General features: G+C 38.2%; 1 protein-coding gene across 1 annotated transcript; it reads right to left on the reverse strand.

Annotated features, from left to right (window-relative positions):
• Nucleotides 1-525: 525 nt before the first annotated feature.
• LOC145805632 (uncharacterized) lies at nt 526-1,572 on the reverse strand. Its single transcript, XM_082900796.1, has one exon. It carries the CDS (start codon nt 1,570-1,572, stop codon nt 526-528), a length of 1,047 nt encoding a protein of 348 aa, XP_082756922.1.
• Nucleotides 1,573-21,658: the final 20,086 nt, after the last annotated feature.

The following is a 21,658-nucleotide window of genomic DNA, read 5'->3' on the forward strand; positions in this document are numbered from 1 at the left end:
AATAAAGAGTAGTGAAAGAGGAGGGGTAAGTTGGTGAGGAACCAACGAACCCAACAAACCGATCAGTACACAGATCAGGAACAAATCAGGAACAAAACAACACATGCAGCCAGTAACCAACACATGCAGTGGCAAGAGGAAAACACTTGCAGCCAGTAGAACAGAGCTGAAACTTGGATACTCAGACCAACGGAAGTAGCTAAAACAGATCAAACACCAGCAAAACACCAGATCAGTACACTTGCAGCCAACAAAACAGATCAGAAACTAGGATACTCAGACCAAAGCAGATCAGAACAGATCACAGCAGGTTGCTTACACAGGTCGAACAGATCATAGCATAACACAGCAGGCTGCATACTCAAGTCAACAACCTGTAAGCTAGAACAGGTCTACAACAGCCCAAACAGATCACTAGCAGCCATCAGAAACAGGGGAACCGAACTTGAAACCATCAGGACAACACAGCAAACTGAAACAAAATTTTCAGAGAACCCAGAAACTCACAGCACTGGTCTCACCAAACTATATCAGGCTTTGCCTCACTCCTGAGATATTGTAGAGGAAATCTGAGACCGAAAAATGAAGCTCCTTTGAGGCAGCCTTAAGCCAGAAAGCCAACCTAATGAGAATCAGCTCTCGTAGCTCCTGCAGATTTGGATTAGACGCATTAAAGAAACAATCATTCCTATGCTTCCAGATTGACCATAGTGTTACCAAAGGTAGGGCACGCCAAATCCTCAGCTCAGCTTTCCTGCAAGGGTATCCTGACCACCATTGCAGCAGACCAATAACAGATTCAGGAATAACCCAAGATACACCCCACCACTGTAGAAGACCTGACCATACTCGCCAAACAAGTGGGCAGAGCATGAGGACATGCTCCAGAGATTCCTGCTGTGACTTACAAAATACGCACAATGAAGAGGCAGAGCTAGGCAAGACTCCAATCTGTTGCAAGAAAACAGCAGTTTTTATCTTGTATTTCCATGCGAGCCAACCGAAGAACTGAACCTTAGGAGGAAGAAACTTGATCCACACCAGACGACTGAAGCTTTCAGTCGCTCCATAAGCACTGCTGGTATATTCGTAAAGGTTAGCCACAAAAGATTGCCCTGTCTTGGCTGCTCTCCAAACTGCACTGTCCGGAGTCTCCAACTGAAGAGAAGGGGCTGAACCTACTATGCCATAGAGTCTTAGCAATTCAGACTTTTCCCAAACAAAGAGTGGCCTCCTAAATGTGAATATCCAATACTTAGTTGTGCCAGATACTTCCACAAAATCTTTTAGAAGACTATCCTTTTGTAAAGATAAACTGAAGAGGCGAGGGAACTCATCTTTTAGGCAGAGATTCCCACACCAAGGATCAACCCAGAAACTGATGCGGTAGCCATTTCCCACCTTTAGCTGGAGATTGCTAGCATAGAAAAGGGAAAGGGACTGGTTTTGCTCACCTGCTGCCACTATGCCATTCCAGATAAATGAGAGAGAGGAGTTTAAACTTGGGTTTGGAACCCATTTCCCACCAAGGAACTGATATTTACTGCAGATAACCTTATACCAAAGTGACATTGGTTCAGAAGCAAATCTCCACCACCATTTTAGAAGTAGACATACATTTACATCTCTGATTCTTCGAACCCCCAAACCACCTTGCTTAATACTCTTGGTAACCTCTGACCATTTGACTAAGTGAATTTTACGCTTGAGATCTGGCCCTCCCCATAAGAATGATGCTTGAATTTTGTCTAACTCCTTTGCAATTCCCTCAGGTAGCTTGAATAGTGATAAATAGTATACAGGTATGCTAGATAACACAGCTTTCACCAAGGTTAATCTACCTGCATAAGATAGTAGCCTCCTTTTCCAACCAGCTAGCCTTAGTTTTACCTTTTCAACTACTGGTGACCAAGTTTTCTTCCTTCTAGGGTTTGCACCCAAGGGTAGACCTAGAACAATATATATATAAATGCCTACCCAAAACAATGAAAAAAAGAATATTTTATTGGAGTTGTGAAATAAAAAAGAGTATTGTTAGTAGAATGTAATTAAAAAAAGTGACTCTTTTTAAATTAGGAATTTAAAACAATTTTTTTATAAAACAATTTTGCTCATATTAGTTGTTCTAAAAGTAATGTTACACTTATTATATATGTATATATATGTTTTTTTTTTTAAATTTTTTTTTAATCACATTTAGCTTTTAATGTGATGTGTCATAAATTCACAATATTAATAACGTGGATAAGTGATGCGACCTATTAAATTAATACAATGATTATATATAATATGATAAATCAAATGTGATAAATGTATCATTACTTATTGTTCCAATTATATTATTTTGATACATCTTTGTTTTGAATTTTAAAATTTTGTTAGGTCATGTTACCTATGTAAATAAAAGAGTTCATAAATTTGTTGGTTTGTATAGTATTTTTCTTAAAAGCAAAAAGAAGGAAATAAAGTAATATTAAAAAGTTTTTAGAAATTGCTATACCCAAATTAAAGCAAAAGTAAGACCTTGGGTAAAAAAATGATGACAAAATTTATCAACCAGATTGTATTTGATCAAACTTGATTCTAATAAAAAAATGTTTAGGAGAACATTGATAAGGTATGGTCAAGTATAAAGGTAGATAACTCAAAATTGTTAAGGTTAGGATAAAGTATGAAATTGTATCACTAAAATAGTTGAGTTTAAAATTAAGAATCGTATGTAAAATTTGAAAATTCCCGACCCGTTGTAATTTCCCAAATAATTATGGAGAAGGCACTTGGGTGTAATTTTGTTTAGGAGGGGCAAATGTATATGCATAATAAAATTGAGTTAATTTTAGTACATTACTAATTAAACATAATTTGTTATGTAAATGTTGCAAAAGAAATAGTTCATGATAAAATTAAATAAATCTAACAAGTAGTTTTTTTAATTTTTACAAGTTTTGAACTAGCATACAATCGGTTAAACCTCTAATTTAAGCTATTTTATTAATTGATATAATCTAATAAACAAGAAGTGGAAAATACTCAAGACTCTTAAAACATAACCCTTAAATTTATACTCAATGACGATAAATGTTGCATGTAAGTTGATTTGTTTAGAAATCAACTTAACCTTTGCTATGTCACTGTGGATAAATTTAGATATGAAATTTTATGTTCTTTAGCATTAGTCATACAAAAATATATGTACCATTTTATTTATAATTTTTTTTTATAAAAAAAGTGACATGTACATTGTGTATTAATAAAATCGAATCAATAAAATTGATACTATTATTTAAAATATAAAATAATTAGAGATCATTTTCATTATATTTTGTAAAATATTAATGAAATAAAAAGTTGGTAAAATAATTTTATTAAATTTAAAAAGTCATCTTATTATATATTTTATAAATATTTGTAAATATAAAATTAATAATAAATTGTAAAAAAATAGAGGGGGCTGGCCCGGTCCCCTACATAGTTCCACCCCCTACTTAGGTGATCGGGCAAGTGAGCTTTTAAGTTTGAATCTATCAAGAATTATTGGTTTGCATTATAATTTAATAATTAATATACTAATTGCAATTTTCTATCCAAGACAAAAAATAAAAAATAAAAAATAAAAAATTGAGTGACAAAACTACCCCTCCTAATCAAACAATGATATTGCACGCACTGGACTATAAAAACTTGATCAAGGTGCGTGCCGAAGCTGCGGGCGGCCTCTGATTTTTTAGAACAATAATATTACAAATTTAGATTTAATTACTTAGAAATTATTTAAAATTATTATTTTTTAATTTAGATTTATTTTGTATATGAATTCTATATTATACAAATTTAATTGTTTGAAATTTTTTATAAAAAGATATGTAAAAAAATAAAAAGATAATATGACCCACACAAATGTACTATTTCCAAACAACTCTTAATCTTTAACTATTCATTTAAAAAAATCTGGATGGATAAGCCTGGTTCTCACCATTTGTTAGCCTGAATTTGGGTCAGTATCTTGTTGTGACGGAAATTCGAAATAAAACCGAGTCACAATATACTTGTAACACTTAACACTGTATCTTTTTAAGGGAATAAAATTATAAATTTTTTGCACTTGCGAGGAAGTGCTGAGTGATTGTTGCCTTAGGTTTCGGCCAGCATTCTTTTCAGAAAGAGAGAGAGACGTGTTCATGTGTAAGCCAGTGGACCCACAAATCAGAAAGCGACACCTAGCCCGACATTTTGTCACGTGTATGCGGGTAGTTTTAGGTACGTAGCTTTTACCATGTTTCACTTTTAATCTACAGTCACGTATTTGCTTTAAGAAAATTGGATAAAAAAAGTTTGTTTTAGTATTATTGTCTAAATTCCAGGTAACATGTTTGTTTACGTTCAAAAAGCAAAAGTTTTGCAATATGCTGTTTTTATACACAAAAATATGATGCTTCAAAAAGTGCTTAAAGATATCAAATTTTAATAACTTAACAGCTTTCATAAGAATTTAAATCAAAAGTTTTATGATGTGTTTGGATTTGTATTTGTGATTTTTCTTCACAAATTTCATATGCGAATATAGTTATTGCAAAACTAATTCTTACTACTAATAATGATATACAAATACTGTCAAGCTTTATCATCAACTGATGCTTGCAATCTTACAATTGTCAAATTTATTACATACTGTGTGGGTAATTTTCTGACCACACTGCCCGCCTAGTAATCAGTTGAAGAGCACCGGCAGAATAGATGGCTTCAGATGACCTGCAACAGAAAGAAAAGGCTCCGACGGTGGCTCTTCCACCCGGGGGCACTCCGACGATCAAGTCAGTATATCTCTCAAAGATAATCAAGTGCTAAACTCACAAGCTTGAGTATAAAACTGCGTACCTTAGACCCACGGGGTGCCTCTCTTTTATAGTTTACTCAATCCAAGTCGTACTAGAAGCCTGACTTCTATGGACTCCAATTTAGTACTTACTTTGGATTCCTCAAGAGATAAAGATAAACTCTCTAAGAGCTTTATCCTTATTTTAGCAGAAGTCTTCTCTTTTCTCTAGGACTCTTGTCCCTTATCCGCTTATCTCGGATTCCGATATCTTCGGAGTCAACCTCGGCATAACTACCACGACACGTGGCACGTCGGCTGACACGTCGGTGTCACCTTGACACGTGTTGGTACTCAAAAAATATATCCCCACAACTGCCCCCTAGGTTCTATTACCTCGGCATTCTGAGGTGATGGAACCTATATCGATATTTCTTTCTGCATATTGGCTCAAAAAACTGTTTAGCCGAGATCATTTATTTCAGGCCGACGTGTTCTCTTCGGAGAACAAGAACTTAAACAAATTCCCTCACGCGCATGAGCTGTCATGCATTTCTTCTCAACCGTTCCCCTTACGTGTTCTATCTTCATTGGCCCGTGTCTGTGACGCGTTTGTAAGCTGCCTATCACCTGTCTGCGCCGTCTGACGCATACGTTCCTCCAGGCGCAATAAATGCCCTGTTTTGCCGCCGTTTCAAGTTCTTGATAAAACTTTTCTTTCCATCTTCATTTCTTTACTTTTGCATTCAATTTTCTGGCTCTCTCTCTCTAAACTTTCTCAAACCCGCCATTGCTCTAGCTCCAAGCTCTGCAACCGTCTTCATTCTTCCATTTCAGCGAGGGTTTCGCCGTTTCATCGTGTCTACAGCCGTTGCCTTACTTCGGCGACTTTCATCCCGGCTTCATTTGTTCTGGTAAGCCTCTGTTCCCCTCATTCCCAATTTCTTCTATGTACTTTCGTTCACTTACTGCTATTATTGCATTGTTCAAACCTTTGATTTGCTGAACTATTCATCTGGATGCGCCTATTCCATGATTTTACTCATATCTTGAACACTTGCACTGTTTTAATACTTTTCTTGTCACTGTTCTTGACCTTTTACTTCTGTATTTCTTTCGCTTTTGAGAACCATACCTCTGTTCTTCGTTTCTGAAACGTCGTTCTTTGTTTCTTGTTTTCCAGATTTCTGCCTTTAATTTTTGCCTTCATATTTTTAGGTTTGGGTTTCGCTTATAGAACCTTCAATTTTTAGGGAAAACTGAAACAATCCTTACCAAATTATACCTAGGGTTTTGCCGAGGTCCCGATAACCCATTAAGAGCACCTTCTTTCTGAAATCTAGCCTTCTGTCTTTAGGCCGACGTTATGGGTATGTGGAGACATAGAGTTGATACCCTGACCAAACTTGAGGACTTTAGGCAGGAGTTCTCCGTCCCTGCCGATGTCCGCCTGAAACTGGCTGGGGATGATGACTCCATCATGCCTACCGAAAACACCATGCCTCTTCCTATTGTAGCCTTTACTGAGTGTGGACTTCGGCTTCCACATAACATTCTTTTTCGCGAGATTCTGCATTATTATAAGCTGAACCCTATGCAACTTGCCATAAACTCCTATCAAGTGATTTTTGGTATCATCGCCTTAGCTAAACAAGAAAATGTTAGAATCACCCTAGCCGACATACAATATTGTTACACCATGTGCCCCTTTAGCCTGAAGAAAAAAGGTTACGTCTACTATCTCAAGCCGAGGTCTACTGAATTCAAAATCGTAGCCGACCTCCCAGACTCCAACAAGGGGGCTGGAGATAACTACTTCATTGTCTCTGGAAATTGGGAATTTGCCCCAGACGAAGATGTCCATCTATACCCTCTTCCTCGAACAGTTAAAGAGGGCAAGGGTAAGAGCCCAGTGTTATTTACTTAGTTGTTTCTTTTCAAGTCTTCAATATTTTATCTGTTTCTAATGTTTGTTCCTTCTTGCAGACGTTCGTAAGTTACCGAAAGACTTTCGCCAATCTTACGTTCTTAGCAAGGACCTGAAAAAGCTCCTTGATTTGCCTGTCCACAAAAGAAAAGCACCTCTCCTTCTGAACTTTATTCCGACATACAAATCCACACTGCCCGACGTCCCAAAAAGAAAGAAGAAGAGCCTTTCTCCTCCATCTACGACCACTCTACAAACAGCATCAACATCTCGGGCTGACCAAGGGTCAACCTCTGATCCAGCCGACCAACCATCAACTTCAGCCCCATACTTAATCCCAATACCAGAAAGAAAGCGTCGGCGACGACTTGTCAAAACTGCTGAGATGGGTCGCCCGAAGCCTGTTGCCCAAGATCTCTTAGCCGACCTACCTGTTGACGTTGATGCTGTTCCAACCCAATCCATGCCCCCACCAAAGCCAAAAAGAATAAAAAAGGCTCAGCCCAAGGCCAAAGCTACTGAGGTTGAGGCTGAGGATGCTCTGCCCATCTCACAATTGGCTGAAAGTAAAAAGAGTGCTTCTGCTTCTGCCAAGAGGTCTGCTGAGGCCCAACCGTCAGAGTCCACTCAAACGAAGAAGCCGAGGTCATCATCTGCGACGACCTCGGGTTCCAAAGTACCAAGAGTCCCCTGGGTGCCTGAAATCACCTTGGAGGATAAACCTGTTCTAGCTTCTGACAGTGCTGAAGACATAAACGTCGGCGTGGCACTCAGTACTGCTGTTCTCCTTCCTGGTGATCTTGAGCGAAATGCCAAGATGAGCGAGTATGAGAACTACGCCCTCATGCTCCAACGCTCTGTACAAGTAAGTTCCCCCATTTGGTAACTTGTCTTTCTGTCCCTTTTTTTCTATACTTGCAAGGTTTGTGTAATAACTTTTCCCTTGGGTTCTTTCAAGCTATTCAACATGCTCATTCTCTTTCCATGCAAGCTTTTGAAACAAGGGAGAAGTTGGCCGATATGAGGCGGGAGGTTTCTGCCTTGAAAAAGGAAAGCAAAACTGTTCTGACAAAGATGAAGAAGCTGGAAGATCAGGCCGAGGCTGCCACTAAGGCCCAACAAATGGCCAAAGAAAAAGCGGAGTCTGCTGAGGCTATCAGGAAAGTTCCTGAGGCCGAGAGAAAAAAAGCCGAGGTAAAAAAGGCCCAAGCCGAAAAAGAGCTTCAGGAGGCTCTGGCCACCAAAAAAGCCGAAATCAAGGAGGCTGATGAGAAGGCTTACGCCCAGGGCATGGCCGATGTCACTGAGGAATATAAACTTCAAGTCAGGCAGGCATGCAACAGGGGCTTCTCTCTTGGTTGGATGGCCCTTGCCAAGAAGCTTAACATTCCTGACGATTCGCCGCTGCGTAAAGCCGACGCTATTCCTCTTCCATTTCCTCCACCTCCAAGCTAAGCTGAAGATGAATCTGAGTCTGAAGATGCCGATGAGGAAGAAGATGAGGCTTTGGTTAGAAAACCAAAGGGTGCTGATGGGGCTAAGTCCCCTCCTCAGAATGAGCAAGTCCTTGACTTGACTCAAGATGAAGAAGGTGATGAGGTTATCCCTGAAGCTATTCCTGACACTGTTCCAGCCGACATCCCTTCCGAGGTTAAGACTGTCGAACAAATTCTTCAGGAAATTGACGCTGAAATAGCGGCAGAGAAGGAGGCCGAGGTTGTATCTGATCTCCAAATCCAACAATCTGGAGGAGAAGACCCTTAGCTTTATGTTCTTCTTTTGCTTACTTGTATTTTGTTTTTTTCTTTTATCTTTTTCTGAACAATGTAAACTTTTGCGTGGCCGACGTGCCTCCCAATTTTGTAAATGTTAACTCAGCTTTTCTTTTCTTAACGTTTGAATCTTTGTCTTTTCTTTGATTACTTCTGCGTGGTTTCTACACTTAGAATATTTTGCATGATTTACATACTTCTTTCCTTGCTTGTGCAATCTTCTCGGGGTTACATCTCTCGGGTGTAATAACTACAAGCTTTACTTCGGCAAGATATTGACCTGCAATCTTTTCATAAGTTTCAACAAGTGTAAAACATATACTATTCAATGTCAACTTTGCAAACTTTTTCTTAAGTTTCAACAAGTATTTTTAACAAGTAATTTCAACAAGTACTTTGCAAACAGTGATCTCGGTCTAACCTACTTGTAAATTGCTACAAATTTCAACAAGTGTTAAAACAATATACTTAGCTTTTACCTTAACCTGTAAACTGCTGTAAATTTCAACAGATGATCACATGTCGGCTTAACGTTATCTTGTAAATTGCTACAAATTTCAACAAGTGTTAAGCATCTTCTTTGGTTGGACCAACCTGTAGATTGTTATAAGTGTGCAAACTATAACCTCGGTTTCACTTCGACTTGTAAATTGCTACAAATTTCAACAAGTGAAGAGAAACAGTAATCTCGGCTTAACTTCAACTTGTAAATTGCTACAAATTTCAACAAGTGAAGATAAGGAATCAGCTTAATTCCAACTTGTAAATTGCTACAAATTTCAACAAGTGAATTAAGGAATAATCTCAGCTTAACTTCGACTTGTAAATTGCTACAAATTTCAACAAGTGAAGATAAAGAATCAGCTTAATTCCAACTTGTAAATTGCTACAAATTTCAACAAGTGAATTAAGGAATAATCTCAGCTTAACTTCGACTTGTAAATTGCTACAAATTTTAACAAGTGAAGATAAGGAATCAGCTTAATTCTAACTTGTAAATTGCTACAAATTTTAACAAGTGAATTAAGGAATAATCTCGGCTTAACTTTGACTTGTAAATTGCTACAAATTTCAACAAGTGAAGATAAGGAATCAGCTTAATTCCAACTTGTAAATTGCTACAAATTTCAACAAGTGAATTAAGGAATAATCTGTCTTCTCTCTGCCCCCAATATGAACCTGAGTTCTACTTGGGTTCTCATTATTCATGTCTCTAAAAAACACCAATACGTAACTTTATCAAATATATGTGTTTTAAGAAAGGGAAACGATTTTATTGATGACATTGGCCAAAAATACTGCACATCTAATGATAGAAGAACTTCAAATTACAAGAGTTCCAAGGTCTTGGCAGTGCTTTGCCCTCGTTATCTTCTAGCCGATAAGCTCCATTGCCTAATACCGAAGTAATTCTGTAGGGTCCTTCCCAGTTTGGGCCAAGCTTGCCTTCTCTAGGATTCTTCTTGTTGCCGACGACTTTTCTCAAGACTAGGTCGCCGACTTGAAAATCTCTTGGATTGACCTTCTTGTTGTAAGCTCTAGCAAGCTGTTGCTGGTATACTACGAGCTGAATTGCAGCTTCCTCTCTTCGTTCTTCCAAAAGATCCAGATCTCGGGCTAAGATTATATCATTGGTGACATTCTCTACTCTCTGGGTTCTGATCCCTGGGATGTCGATCTCCAATGGGATGACTGCTTCTGTGCCATAAGCCATGGCAAAGGGGGATTCCCCTGTTGATCTTCTCGGCGTAGTTCGATATGCCCAAAGTACGTTGGGCAATTCGTCTACCCACTTTCCTTTTGCTGCTTGCAGCCTCTTCTTTATTCCATCCAAAATTACTTTGTTGGATGCTTCTGCTTGCCCATTGCTTTGGGGAAAACTTGGTGTTGAAAAGTAATTCTTGATCTTGAATTTCGCACAAAAGTTCTTGATGAGTTTGCTGTCGAACTGTGTTCCGTTGTCGGCGACTATAGCTCTTGGAATCCCAAATCTGGTGATGATGTTTCTCCATATAAAGTTCTTGACATCCACATCTCGGATTTTGGCAAGAGGTTCTGCCTCTATCCATTTTGTAAAGTAATCTGTTGCCACCAGCAAGTATTTTCTCTGCCCAGTTCCCTGGGGAAGTTTCCCAACCAGATCCATGCCCCATTAGGCAAACGGCCAAGGGCTGGACACTGGGTTTAGGTTAGCAGTTGGCTGATGTATCAAAGGTACAAACTTTTGGCATTGTTCACACTTCTTTACGTAGGCTTCAGCATCCTTCTGCATGTAGGGCCACCAATACCCATGGGTAATGGCCCTGTGGGCTAATGATCTGCCCCCAGCATGGCTTCCACAAATTCCTTCATGAATTTCATACAGGAAATCTTCAACCTGTAAAGGGTGTACGCACCTTAAAAGTGGTCTAGTGAAGGACCTTTTGTAGAGGTGTCCATCTTCTGTTAGACAGAATCTTGCCAATTTCAATCTGACTTTGTGTGCCTCCTTACGATCTTCTAGCAGCTTTCCTTCTTTCAGGAATGCAACGATTGCATCCATCCAGCTTGGCCCCATGTCCACACACATTGCTTGCTGCTCTGTGTTTTCTGGTTCTATGCTTGGGCCTGACATATAGTCGATCATAATTGTCCTTGTTTTTCCAGTCTGCATTGAACTTGCCAGGTTAGCCAACGCGTCGGCGTGGGTGTTGTCATCTCGGCTAACTTGGAGTAATCGGCAGTTCTGAAATAGGGCTGCCAATCTGATGACCTCTTTTGCATATGCCGACATCCTTTCGTCCCTGGCTGCAAATTCACCTGTTGACTGGTTAACAATAAGTTGTGAATCACAAAAAACTATTACCTCATCTGCTTCTGCTGCTGCTGCCAGTTTTAGCCCTGCAATTAATGCTTCGTATTCCGCTTCATTATTTGAGGCCTTGAACCCCAAACGGATGGACTGTTTTATTATTTCTCCATCTGGAGATATCAGCAGTACTCCTGCCCCCGCTCCTTGTCGGTTCGAACTTCCATCGACGAACAGTCTGAATGAATCGCCGATGTAGATGCTGCAGGGTCTGAGTTTTTCCTTCCTTTGCTCTTTTGCCCTAGGCTGGGATTCTTTTTGTTTGCTGGGACAATGCTCATCCTGGCTCAACGGAGCCCGATGTTCGATGGTTTCGGGTGTGAATTTTGCCGCGAAGTCGGCCAAAACTTGGCCTTTAATTGCTGTTCTTGGCCTGAACTCTAGGTCATACTGACCCAGGGCTACTGCCCATCTTGCTATCCTTCTTGTTAAGTCTCCTTGTTGCAACAAGGACTTTAGTGGGTGCTCTGTTAGGACCACAATCTTGTGCGCCTAAAAGTAATGGTTCAACTTCTTTGAAGCCATTACTAAGGCTAGCATTAATTTCTCCAGTGGTAGATACCTTGTTTCTGCATCGGCCAAGGTTTTACTAACATAATAAACAGCCTTTTGCTCCCATTTTTCTTCTCGGATTAGTACTGCACTTACTGCGTGTTCCGAAACTGCCAAGTACAAAAACAGTTCTTCCCTTGGTTCTGGGTTGGAAAGAACCGGAGTTGTGGTCAAGTACTTCTTTAGGTCGGTTAAAGCGGCTTCGCATTCTTCTGTCCACAGAAAGTCTGTGGCTTTTTTCACCAGGTTGAAGAAGGGTCTTCATTTATCTGAGCTTCTGCTGATGAATCTATTTAGGGCTGCGGCCCTTCCAGTAAGCATCTGAACCTGTTTTGCCGACGTCGGGCTCTGTAGCTCTAGGATGGCCTTGATTTGGTCTGGGCTGGCCTCAATGCCCTTTCTCATTACCAGATACCCTAAAAACTTACCTGATCCAACTCCAAACGCGTACTTTGATGCGTTGAGTCGGAGCCGGTATGTTTTGAGTATATCAAAGACCTCTTTTAGGTCGGCAAGATGACCCTTAGATTCCTTGGTCTTCACGACCATGTCATCGATGTAGACTTCTACCGTTTTGCCAATCAGGTGCTTGAACATTTTTGTTACTAACCTTTGGTAAGTTACTCCTGCGTTTTTCAACCCAAAAGGCATTACCTTGTAACAGTACAGGAACGCGGTTTTCTCCTCGTCTGGAGGGTACATGGCAATCTGGTGGTACCCCCTGTATGCATCCAGAAAACTCATCATTTCATGCCCTGAAGTAGTGTCTACGAGCTGGTCAATCTTGGGCAGAGGAAAGCTGTCTTTGGGGCAGGCTTTATTGAGGCTGGTAAAGTCTACACAAACCCTCCATTTGCCATTCTTCTTCTTCACCACTACTGTGTTGGATAGCCAAGTTGGGTAGTGAACTTCTCGGATGGCCCTGGCCTCCAGAAGTCTATCTACTTCTTCTTCTACTGCTTCGACGTGCATCAACGTTGGTCTTCTGGCTCGTTGAATCACAGGTTTTGCCGACCTGTCGACATTCAGTCTGTGGCAAGTGACCTCGGGGTCAATTCCAGGCATCTTGTAAGGTGTCCAGGCGAACACCTCAATGTTGGCTCTCAAAAAATCTTCCAGTTCTCTTTCCTCTTCTTCGGCTAAGCCTGAGCCGAGAAGAAAAAAGCGTTCTTCGTCACCCTCCTGGACAAGGATTTTCTTTAGTGTCTCTTCACTCTTTTCAGTTGGCTCCTTGTCGACATCTTCTAGGACCTCCATGTCCTTGTCTTCAATCTCTGCCTCTTTTGGCTTTCGAATGCTGCAAGTAGTCTTCATTGCTGCCATGGAGCAAGTTTTTGCCTGTAGTTGATCTCCTCTGACTTCTTCAATCCCATGCTCTGTTGGGAACCGTAGTAGTTGATGCAGTGTTGAGGGAACTGCCCCCATTGCATGTAACCATGGTCTTCCCAAGATGATGTTATATGGTGAGGGTGCGTCAATCACCATAAATTCTGTTTTGATCTTTTTAGTACCAGCTTGTACTTCCACGCTTGCTGCGCCCAGTGGCCATGTCGGCGTTCCATTGAAGCCGACCATAGGGTTGCTGGATTGTTCCAGGTCGTCAGGGTGTAGGCCCAGCTCCTTGTAACATCTGACGTACATGATGTCACAAGAGCTGCCTTGATCTATCAGGATGCATTTCACTTGGCATTCCCCAACCTGGAGGGATACTACCAAGGCATCATTATGCGGATGTTGAACCAACTCCAGGTTGGCTTCAGTGAAAGTTATCATCGGTCCTTGGCATTCTTCAGGCCGAGGTCTTTTGTATCCGACCTGGTTCACGTGCTGCAGATGTTTTACTCTTTGGGTTTCTCCCCGAATGTCGCTTTCGTTCACCTTTGAGTGGATTACATTAACCACCCGTGGTCCTCCTGCCTGTGGTTGCTGTGCTGGGGGAGGTGGTGCTGCTGGTGCTTGAGGCAATCTTGTCTGTTCTTCTCTTGTCTTAGCCTCATCAACAAGGTCCCTCAGATGGCCTTGCCTTACTAGGTCTTCTAAGTGTGCTTTTAAGGCTCTGCAATCCTGAGTTGGGTGTCCTTCTTCATTATGGTAAGCACAGCGCCTACCAACGTTTCTTCCCATAAATTCCCTTGGTGCTCTTGCCGGTGCCCTGAAATAAGGTTGATTTCGTATTTGGTCCAGGACTTTATGGATAGGGATTCGGAACACCGTCGTCACTTCCTGTTTACCCTTCAATTCTGTTTCTTGTTTGGTCGGCCCGTTGGTACCTCGGCCTCGCTTCGGCGAGCCGTTTCCCTTCCCCTGCTTCATCTCTTTGTTTCCTGACGTATCTTGCTCGGCTCTTGCGTACTTCTCGATTCTCGCCATGAGTTCCTCCATGCTTTTTGGCAATATTTTTGCTAAAGATTTCCGTAGTGGGCAGTCATCTTTTAGGCCGTTCTTGAAAGACAGGACCGCCACTTCTTGGTTGCATTCAGGTATTCGATTGAACACCTCGTAGTACCTCTTCGCGTAGGCCCTAAGGCCTTCTTCCTTGGTGATTCTTAAAGCCATCAGGGCGTCGACCCTCAAGGGCTGTAATTTGTTCGTTACAAACCTGGCCACAAACATCTTGGCCAGGCCTTCCCATGTCTTTACGATTCCCTTCGGTAGTTTATGGAACCAATAGATGCAATTTTCCTAAAGGATGAGGGAAATATTTTGCAGAGCAACGGCTCGTTCCCACTGTATAATGCCATTGAGTTCAGGTATAGTCCAACATAAAAGTTGGGATCTGACTTACCATCATAAATTTGGAACCTTGGCATACTGAATTTCTTTGGTGCTTCAAATTTGTCCAGTTCCACCGAGAACGGTGTTCTCGGTTTAACTGGGGATGTCACCTCGGCTTCAACATTCTGCTGCCTCCTTTTGAGGTAATCCCTCAAGTCTTCCTTACTCCTACCTGGAGCTCGGCTATCTCTGGACTTCAATCTTTTTGGCACACTACTTTCGGCCTCGTGATGGGCCCATTTCGATCTTTCTCCATGGGTTGTGCCAAAGTAGAGTGCCTGCCCTTGAACATGCCGATGTTCTTTATGCCCTGGATCCTTCATTCGATGTGTCCTTCGGGACTCTTCTTGCCTCGGCTCCTCTCGTCCGACTTCCTTGGAAGGTCGGTGTGAGTGCCTTCCACTCCTGGTGTGCTGAGGGGCTTCGGGGATTGCTTTCCTTCCTCCCTTCTGGGTGTTAATTGCTGGCATCAGCGTATCTTGCAGCGGGTATGGTGGCTGCATAACATTGTTTTGCATCATGAAGTTGACCACTGACTGTAGGTCTGCCAACTTGTTTGCCAAGTCTTTTACTTCCTCATCTCTCCGTAGGCACCTATCCCTCCATACCTGAAGGTTATCTTCGTTATAATACTTGCTTTGGTCTGTTCGCTTCGAAGTACCGCCCTCCTGGCCGACGTCTTTCTCTCCGTGACCCTGGTCATGATTTTCTGTACTGTGGTTGTCTCCTTCAACGTCAAGATCAATTGGTCTGCCACTCCTAGCAGGAGTGTCGCCCCCAATGTTTTCCCTCTGTCCGTCACTGGCCATCTATTCTTCTAAGATTCCCACAGACGGCGCCAAATTGTGTGGGTAATTTTCTGATCACACTGCCCGCCTAGTAATCAGCTGAAGAGCACCGGCAGAATAGATGGCTTCAGATGACCTGCAACAGAAAGAAAAGGCTCCGACGGTAGCTCTTCCACCCGAGGGTACTCCGACGATCAAGTCAGTATATCTCTCAAAGATAATCAAGTGCTAAACTCACAAGCTTGAGTATAAAACTGCGTACCTTAGACCCACGGGGGTGCCTCTCTTTTATAGTTTACTCAATCCAAGTCCTACTAGAAGACTGACTTCTATGGACTCCAATTTAGTACTTACTTTGGATTCCTCAAGAGATAAAGATAAACTCTCTAAGAGCTTTATCCTTATCTTAGCAGAAGTCTTCTCTTTTCTTTAGGACTCTTGTCTCTTATCCGCTTATCTCGGATTCCAATATCTTTGGAGTCAACCTCGGCCTATCCATGACAACCTCGGCATAACTACCACGACACGTGGCACGTCGGCTGACACGTCGGCGTCACCATGACACGTGTTGGTACTCAGAAAATATATCCCCACACATACTATTCAAAAAAAAAAAAAAATTTGATCTTAAAGTCAAACTAATTATAATTAACTAGAATACTTGTATGTGGATCATAGTCAAAAAATCTAGTTTTCTCTTCCCAAATTATGAAAGCGTTTTGAAAAAAAAAAAAAAAAAATCTAGAAATAATTCCCTCTACCTTTTCATGTGTAAGTCAAGATATCAATTTCCACCCCCACCCCCGCCCCCAAAATAAATATAGCTCCTCTCCTTTTTTACTTTGATCCTCTCATAATTTCCAAACTATCTCTCCTACCGCAAAAATATTAGAAATTTCAAAAATTTAATTAAAATTTTTACTAAATATCTCACATGAATATAAAACTCACATATCTTACACTCATATAAGATATTTAATAAAAATTTTAGTAAAACTTATGAATTTATAACATTACTCCTCTTACTGTGCACCACTACCCCCATCAACCCTTTCTCAGTTGCAACCCAATCATTGGCCACCCCTTCACAACACGTTGCAGGCTTAGTGCACTACCGCCTAACTAACTACATGAAATTAAAATTTTAAGGACAAATTTAGGATTTTAATTATTAAAAGTATCATTGTTATATTTTTAGTGATCAAAATTTGATATTTAATAATGAATTGCTACTCTTTTGCGATCAAATTTCATATATATATAAAACATTGTGGCACAAAATAGTTTTGTCTTTGAAAGTGCATTTTCAAAATTGTTGCTAAAGGTTTTTTTTTTTTTGACTATTTAAGATGGCCTTGTAGTGACGACTCTTGTGACGATATAAATTGGTCTTCTAATATATTTTGCAATAAAATTTTTACTTCTAGGGATGAAAAAGTTTGGTTATTAAAACTTTAATATGTTGTAGTGAGGTAGAGCTAGGTTAGGTTTGGAGTTTTGAGATATCAGGGATGAGGATAAAAATGAAATTTTGTGTTGGAAAAACATGTATATACTTGAATCAAGAATTTAAAAAGAGATTTATGAAAAGTAAAATAGTGGAAGAATAAAATATAAAGTATAATTTTTTTTTCTTTCTCAATTTTTTAATTCAAATACAATCTAAGAGTTGTTATTATTATTGATTTTTGATAAGTTTTATACTTTATTGACATCTGCTTCAATTGATATTTGTTCCTCTAGTTTTCATCTACTTTTAATGTACATTTTAAGTTTATTTATTTGTCATAAGATAAAATTAGAAATTATATATAAAAAAAGTTCTTGATAACAAATGTTCACAAAGCACAAGTAAAAGACAAAAAAAAAAAAAAAAAAAAAAAGTGAAGATTTATGAAATATTTTTCATTATTTTCAAAACACTTTTATGAAATTTGTAAAACCTTTACATTTTTTACATCTTTCCAAAGCTTTTTGTTTTTTATTTTTATAATTATTTTATGTTATTATGTTAATACCAATATTAACAAGAACTATAGGTCATTTGTTAGGATTTGCCATTAATAAAATTCTATAAAGATTAAAAGGTGTGTATGTGATTTTAATATTGTAAATGTCATAATTAAACCACTTTCTATCATAATTAACGGGATTACAATGGATACCACTTAATATATAACCAAATATCTCTTCAGTTATAACTAAAATAATAATGAATCATAACCAAACACTACTTGTGGTATAATAAAAAATCTCACTTGTCAAACAACTAAAATAAGAATAACAATAAGTTATAACGAATACTATAATGAATATAATCAAACAACATAAAAATTATCATTGAGACAAGGTTTCGTTTGGAAAGTGGGTTGACTTTTGGTTATTTTAGCCTGGAGCTAAAAAGTTTGGTTGTGTTGGCTTTTTTAACTATTGTGTGAGCAAAAGTGAAATGATTATGATTTGGATATGACATTTGATTTTATTAGTTTTTTAGCCTATTTTGTCTTTTTGTAACTAATTTAGCCAAAAAAACCCACTTGCCAAATGAGGGCATAATACACTCATATTTTGGTATATGTTATAGAATTTTGAGAAATTTCATTTTATTCCCTTATGGTTTGGTCCATGTGTGGATTACGCCATCTTATTTAGAAATAATCACACAGCCCTCTTATGTTTTGTAGATTGAAATATACTGTTAGGCCTGTTAATGTTATGATGAAAAAAATTAAAATATTCTTGTATATAAGTAGCTTAAGTGTGTGAATAACGGATATTTTAATTATTTGCTTAGGAACCAAAATGCACTTTAACCCATTTTACTTTATTCCATGTTCGATTTATTTATTTAAAATTTAAAAATAAGCATATAACATTTTTATGTCTAACATATACTTTACACTTACTGTTAAATTAGACGAAATATTTAACGGCGAGCATTTCAGTTTATAAATCACAAGAGAATTATATGATTATTTCTAAATAAAAGAAATTTGCTTATAAGCGAAAGTACAAGAAGGTAAAGTGAAATTTATCCAAAATTTTTCAACATTAAAAAAAAAAAAAATGTTAATGTTTGGTAACTCGAATTTAAGTTTGTTTGAATCATCTAAATTTATACATGCTTATCGATTGTCTATACGATCGGTGCAACACTTATTTACTGTACGTCACTCTTATTAACCGTAAGTGCCACCTTATTATCAATCAATCGCTCAAACGACTGCTCAAACAACTGCTCAAATGACCGACAAGCTAAAATTCGCACCATAGGGGTATTGTGGAAAAAAATATACATAGGGGAGAAAAAAAGAGTTAAAAAGTGGATACAAATAGTCCTTCCACAATCCTGAGAGAGGGGAGCCGGGTGCTCTGTACCGACCAAAAGTTCAAAGATGCTTCCGTCATTGTAAGAATCCCAATGGCTTTTGTTGGCTCCACCCACGTGTCATTCCATTACTGGCTGTCCCCACCCCCATTGTTTGACCAATATACACATATACATATACCCCCCGCATACACGTAGAGAAACAACAATTCACTCTTTTAAAGCTAAAACAATCTTCCACGTATAGACGATGATTCCACCACCACCGGACTTCATGGAGTCCTTACTGGAATCTGACATCACCGCAGTTGATTTCAACGACACCGAGCTCACCTTAAGGTTGCCCGGCGGCGACGCTCTTCCTCCTCCAACATTTATCGGTCGGAGCGATTATGTGAAACGTGGATTATAGTTTTAAATCGCGGTATCGGCTAATGTAACGGTATCGGTCACGGAGTGTCAGTATCGGTAGTATCGGCCGGTACGTATCGGGAATCGGGTGCCGAGACAGTGAAATTTTAAAAATCATTAGCATTCTCTCTAAAACTGAATTTTATGCATTTTTTTTTTACTCTTTTAACCTTAATTTGTTACATTTTAATTAAAATTTTGTTATGTAAGAGTATTTTTGACTCATTTTCAACTAAATGATATGTATTTATTTGTGACATATGTTAAACTTTTAATAAAAAAATTGATTTGAATATTTATTTTTTCTTGTATTGAGAAAAAATAAATATATATATTAATATAAATAGAGGATTAGGTGTAAAAAAAAAAAAAAAAAAAAACTTAAACATTTGCAATTTACAAATCCCCCATAAACCCATGCACCTCCATGTACCTAAGTACCTCTCTCTTCTTACCCATTTCAATCTGAGACTCCCAAATGCACCTCCATGTATATCCACTTCAATCTCAGACTCCCATACCATAATACAACCACCTCTCTCTCTCTCTCTCTCAAAATGTTGTTCGGAAGTTGCAGAATCCCCCCAAACCCAGACAAATTCAGCTTTAGATGGACAAAAAAAAAAAAGACAGAAACAGAGCATAACAAGAAGAAAAACAGAGACTATATTCAGGCCGCGGCACAGCAACAACAGAAACATAGACTGTATCCGACTGTATCGGCCCATGTATCGGATTCACGCCGCTACGTACCGGGACTCGGACGCTACGGCTGTGAATTTCATTCTCACCGGTATACCGGTGCATATCCGAATCGGTGCTATGATTTTCCGGTACGAATCAGCCGGTACGTACCGTACCGACCGATATTTAGAACTATGACGTGGACACTTTTAGACCGTTGATCTAAACCTGAGGAGATCTGGCAGCTTGCCACGTGGAGAAGCTTTTGCCAACGATGATGATGAATCTGAGTCTCAGTCATCCAGCACCGGAAAATCACCTGCCGGTAATAAGTGAGGTTTATGTGTTTTTTTTAACTAAATTAATCATGTCTTCTAATAAAGTATAATTTGGGTTAATTTCATTTATCACCATTATATATTTTTATCAAAATTTTATATCCACCTTCCACTTTTAAATATAGCACTAAATTTCCTACATGCCCTGCTTGGATTGTAAGATGAGAAAAGAAAAAAAAATTTATAAGCTTGTTTGGTTCTAGTTTTCAGAAAATTATATTTTTTTACTTTTCGTATTTTAATGTTTTCAGTGAATTTTTTAATATTTTAAGCATTTTTTTTTTTAATTTTTAGACACACCTAACTTAAATAAACATAAAAAGTATAATATTTGTAAAAAAAATCTTTAAAAAATACACTAAATACCAAAAAAATATATAAAAAAATGAAAATTCAGTACATTTTCGTATTTTTGTTTATTTATTAATTTTTTAAAATATTTTTTCACAAATATTTTACTATTTAAATATATCTAAATAAGGTACATCTAAAAAAGTAAAAAAATTATTTAAAATTTTAAAAATATTCACTAAAAACAAAAAAATACGAAAAACAAATAACTCAGTTTTTAGAAAACTGAAACCAAACACACTGTATAATTCTATACAGTTATCTTTGGATGATTAAAAAAAGTAAAGTAACATATGTGAAAATATGGATGCCAGTGAAATTTTTTTCTACCTTCTTATTTTAATGGCCACTTCGGTATTATAAAATAATAAAACCAATAATGTTCTCACTAAATCGATCAACTTTTGATAAAAAAATGAAATTTATAAAATATGAGAGTTCCTTTTGATTTCTCAGAGTTTCTTACCTAACTTATAAATCAAATATAAGAAAAATATATATATTTGTTTATTATCATTCTCATAAAATCACTCAATCCAAATGTAACATTCTTTATTGAGATTGCAAGATCAAATAAAAAGTCAAATTGCAATATCATTATTACATTCATCTAACATTAATGAAGTTGAGGAACATTTCCACATGTGACATTCTTTTTGAAACACAATTAAAAGAGATGAATGAAAGTAAAATTTTCTGTTTATAATAAAAATGAAAGGAATTAAAATGGAATTTTAGTTAGAGGGTAACAATAATAATAAGTAAATTGGTTAAGTGTGGCTCATAAGCAATTTTCTGTCAACCTCGTTGACATACATAAATGAAAATGTGGCATTGTAATTTGATTTAAAAATATAAACATTAATTATCAGAATAAGAAGCGGAAGGCTAAAATGAAATTTTCATAAAAAATGTAAAACGTATCAAGTGTAATTACCTGATATAAATTTAAGGTACAATTTTATAATACGTGTGAGAAATGTTATGTATACTTAAAAAAACTATAGTCAAATTTTATACAGTACTCACATGAATATAGGGTCTAAACCCATATAAATAGTGTGCAAAATT

This window comes from Camellia sinensis, chromosome 13 (assembly GCF_055761805.1).
Source record: "Camellia sinensis isolate YWXY chromosome 13, ASM5576180v1, whole genome shotgun sequence".
Taxonomy (NCBI): Eukaryota; Viridiplantae; Streptophyta; class Magnoliopsida; order Ericales; family Theaceae; genus Camellia; species Camellia sinensis.